At 39.4% G+C, this 4,449-nt stretch overlaps 1 protein-coding gene across 1 annotated transcript; it reads left to right on the top strand.

The window, feature by feature from the left end:
- Positions 1 to 1,513: 1,513 nt before the first annotated feature.
- Positions 1,514 to 4,161, top strand: LOC21391325 (receptor-like protein EIX1). The gene is given in 3 exon segments (XM_010104964.2): positions 1,514 to 3,480; positions 3,482 to 3,511; positions 3,513 to 4,161. Coding segments are annotated over 3 exon segments (2,646 nt in total).
- Positions 4,162 to 4,449: the final 288 nt, after the last annotated feature.

The following is a 4,449-nucleotide window of genomic DNA, read 5'->3' as shown; positions in this document are numbered from 1 at the left end:
AAAAAGTATAGGTACATATGTATGTTAAGGAAACCGAGGTTGTAGCTAACAACCCTCGTTTTGAGTATTTAAGTTTTAGAACGTTGCAACAGAGCATGCAACAAATAAATAAATTTTAAACATGACGATTTAAATGATTGATTTTAAAAGGACTTTAAGATGTACTTGAATTTAAGATTTCTCACGAAATCCATTTTAAAGTCAAATGAGATGGCCCGATTGAATTGGCTAGTTTTAGAAAGGCTTTTAAAGAGTATTTGAAACAAGAGTTCAAACGCTACTCCGTTTGAAGGATATTTTTAGAAGGTTTTATCTTAACTAAAATTAAGAAAAACTTTAAGAAATTTAGTAATTCATCCTTTTGAAATTATTGTTATGAATTATGAAAGTATTTCTTCTTATATAAAAAAAAAAAAAAAAATGTTCCTCAAATTTTAAGAAATCCCAGTAAGTACAAGTTAAAGTTTAAGTTACAGTGGCGGCCTCATAGGAGGGTCGTCACACAACGGCTACAAAATTTTCGGGCAAAAATCGGGCAGGTCGGGCAACGGCACAAAATCCGGCCGTTGGGTTAAAAAATTCGGGCAAAATTCGGGTTCGGGTTTGGGCAAAAGACCGTTTTTTTTCAAAATTCGGGCATTTTTTGGGCTAACGGTAAAAAAAAAAATCGGGCATTTTTCGGGCACAGGGCAAAATTCAGGCAACGGTCACCAAAATTCGGGCAATGGTCACAAAAAATTCGGGCACAGATTCGGGCAGCTTCGAGTATTGCCGGAAGATTAAAAAAAAATCCGGCGAACGGCGGGGGACGGCTTCTCCACGGTGGCGGGCTGTCGGGGGGGCTTACTCTTTTCGGGCTACCCGAGCCTGTGCCCGAAGAAAAGTATTTTCGGGCGGCGAGAGGGGCCTGCCTGCCGTGCCCGAATATTTTTGGGTATCGGGCATGCCCGTCGCCCGAAAGTTCAGCACTATTTAGGGATGTACCTTAATTGAAAAAATGTCACTTCAGTATGTCAAAATAGGAAAATAAATACATGAATATCTATTGTATGTAAATAATAAAAGCAATTTTCTAAAAAAAATAGTCAATTGAAAGAAAAGCTTTGGAGCATTTAAAGAGGTCAAACATGATTAATGAGGGGCATTTAAAATTAATTAGGAGCTTAATTGAGGGCCATAATTATTTTGGGGGGACCTCATGCAATTGCCTAACTTGGCATGGGGCTGAGCCGGCCCTGTCAATATCACGTAAAGACCAAATGATATTTCCTATGTAGCTTCTTCATTGACTTGAATGCATGAAGTGTTTAAACCATAGCTAATGAAGCGTTTCATATGAACTTTAATACAAAACTATATATTATAGCTCTAGCTATAAATATATATATATATATATATATATATTCTTTTTTTTTCATGCATAGCTTCATTCTGTCTGGTTTATCAAACTTTCTTGGCTTTCAATTGTGCTTAGAAAGTTAAATTCATGGAACGCCTTACGATGCTTTGATTAATGCTGCTGATTTTCTTCCTTATATCAGGAGAGTTCATTAGCAATACTGATGCGCAATTGATGGATTGCTTGGAGTCCGACCGAGGAGCTCTTCTCGACTTCAAAACTGGTCTTGAAGATCCCAAAAGCCGGCTTTCGTCATGGAAAGGGAGCAACTGTTGTCAGTGGTGGGGAATAAGCTGTGACAAAGCTGGGGCTGTTTCAACAGTTGATCTCCACAACCTCGGTGGGGAAATAAGACCTTCATTGACAAAACTTAGGTCCTTGAAACATCTGGATTTGAGTTTCAACACTTTCAAGGTAATACCTGACTGGCTTGTCAATATTAGCAGCCTTGTAACTGTCGATTTGAGCAATAGTGGCCTGCATGGAAGGATCCCACTTGGCTTTAGTGAGCTTCCAAATTTGCAGTTTTTGAGTCTTCGTCGGAACAGTGACCTCACAGCAAGTTGCCCTCAGTTGTTCAGTGGAAGATGGGAAAAGATAAATGTTCTTGACTTGGCTTCTAATAATCTGCATGGAAAACTTCCTTCTTCCATTGGAAACATGACATCTCTCACTTACTTGGATCTTTCTGACAATAATGTTGAGGGTGGAATTCCAAGTTCTATTGGAAAGCTCTGTGACCTCAAATTTCTGTGTATATCAGGTAATAACTTGACTGGAGCCTTACCTGACTTCCTTGAAGGAACACAAAGTTGTCATTCTTGGAGCCCACTGCCTAGTCTTCAGTACTTGGATTTGTCAAACAATCAATTGGTTGGTAAATTGCCAGAATGGTTGGGTCAAGTTAAGAGTCTAGCTGAACTTGATTTGAGCTACAACTTGCTATATGGCCCGATTCCAGCTTCTTTAGGGTCACTGAAAAATCTTACAGGTTTGGCATTAGGAGGCAACAGACTAAATGGGACTCTCCCATATAGTTTAGGGCAACTTTCTGAATTGTCTTACTTTGATGTTTCTTTCAAGCAGCTGACCGGGGTAGTCAATGAAACGCATTTTCTAAAGCAATATAAGTTGAGATTTCTAAAACTCTTTTCAAACTCTTTGATGCTCAATGTCAGTTCGAATTGGGTCCCTCCATTCCAAGCAGGGAGTATTAGAATGGGTTCATGCCATCTTGGTCCTTCATTTCCAACTTGGCTTAGAACACAAAAGGAGGTCAACTTCTTGGATTTCTCAAATGCCGGCATTTCCGATTTTGTTCCTTATTGGTTTTGGGATGAAATCTCCTCAAATCTCACATTCTTGAATGTTTCCTTTAATCAATTAAAAGGTCACCTACCAAGTCCACTAAATATATCTCCCTCTGCAGATGTTGACTTGAGCTTTAACCTTTTCGAAGGGCCTATTCCTCTCCCAATTGTGGGAGCAGCCGGAGGAGGAGTCCTTGATCTATCCAACAATAAACTTTCAGGGCCTATTCCACAAAATATAAGTTCTTCCCTACCTAACTTGGGCTTCCTCTGTCTTTCTACAAACCAGATAATAGGAGAAATCCCAGCTTCTTTCGGCAGCATGGAATTCCTTCAAGTCATTGATCTCTCAAGCAACAAATTACTAGGAAACATCCCAGCAAGCATTGGGAACTGCTCTTTCCTAAAGGTATTGGACCTCAGTAACAACAATTTATCTGGTAATATTCCGGCCTATTTGGGTAAACTACGGTTTCTCCAAACCTTGCATCTAGGGGGCAACAAGCTTTCGGGAAGGATCCCATCATCTTTAAAGAACTTGTCAAGTTTGGAGACATTGGATCTTGGAAACAACAGACTAATAGGAAGACTACCACAATGGATTGGGAAAGAAGGACTTGAAAATCTAAGAATTCTAAGCTTGAGGTCAAACTCATTCTCCGGAGAATTGCCTTCTATGCTTTCAAATTTAAGCTCATTACAAGTGCTGGACCTGGCAGAAAATCTGTTCAATGGCTGCATCCCTGCTAGTTTTCGAGATTTCAAAGCCATGACACCGGTATCTTTTCTATGGTAACTACAGGGGGTAAGTATTATGAAGAAAAATTGTTGGTGAATATGGAAGGCCAGATTCTGACATACACGAAGACACTATCTCTTGTAACAAGCCTGGACCTCTCTGGCAACAATTTGAATGGAGATATTCCCGAGGAAATCACAAATTTACTTGGTTTGGTTGTTCTGAACTTGTCCCAAAATCATTTTAGTGGTCACATTCCCATTAGCATTTCAAACATGGGACAATTGTTATCACTTGATCTCTCAAGTAATAGGCTTTGGGGTCCGATTCCTGTAAGCTTGTCATCACTTTCATTCCTGGGGTATCTCAATTTGTGTAACAACGGTTTTTCTGGTATGATTCCTTATACTGGTCACATAATGGCTTTTGACGAATCTTCTTTTGCCGGGAATCCAGGACTTTGTGGTGCTCCACTTGCTGTGAATTGTCCGGGTGATGATGAACTGAACAAGGGGCCGGTTGTCAACGAAAACCACGATGATGGCAACTTCATTGATAAGTGGTTTTATTTGAGTGTTGGGTTGGGGTTGGCTGCAGGACCTCTAGTTCCTTATGTCATGTTTGCCATGAGAAGACCTTGGAGAGATGCTTACTTTCGATTTATGGACAGTTTTGTAGAAAGAATATCATGGTTTGGTACATATAGGAGCTGAACATAAAGAGGTCTAAGCATGGTTGACGTGATGCCATTTAAGGCAGCATTCTGCTTTTTGGCCTTTTCTTCCCTTTTTTTTTTTTTTTTTGTTTCTTTTTAATGTACTGCTTGTATTGCAGAACAAAATAAAACTTCAGTACTTCAAATTCTGCACGTTCATATAGTTAAACGTCTGCATCATAACTCATCAGTTTTTTGGCCTTTTTTTTTCTCTCGATTTATTTTTGCATTATGACATCATTTCCACTTCAGTTATAAGAGAAAGAAATGTGTTAGAAGTCGTGAA

This window comes from Morus notabilis, unplaced genomic scaffold (genome assembly GCF_000414095.1).
Source record: "Morus notabilis unplaced genomic scaffold, ASM41409v2 Scaffold1309, whole genome shotgun sequence".
Classification (NCBI taxonomy): Eukaryota; Viridiplantae; Streptophyta; class Magnoliopsida; order Rosales; family Moraceae; genus Morus; species Morus notabilis.
This window is presented reverse-complemented; position numbering and strand designations above follow the sequence as displayed.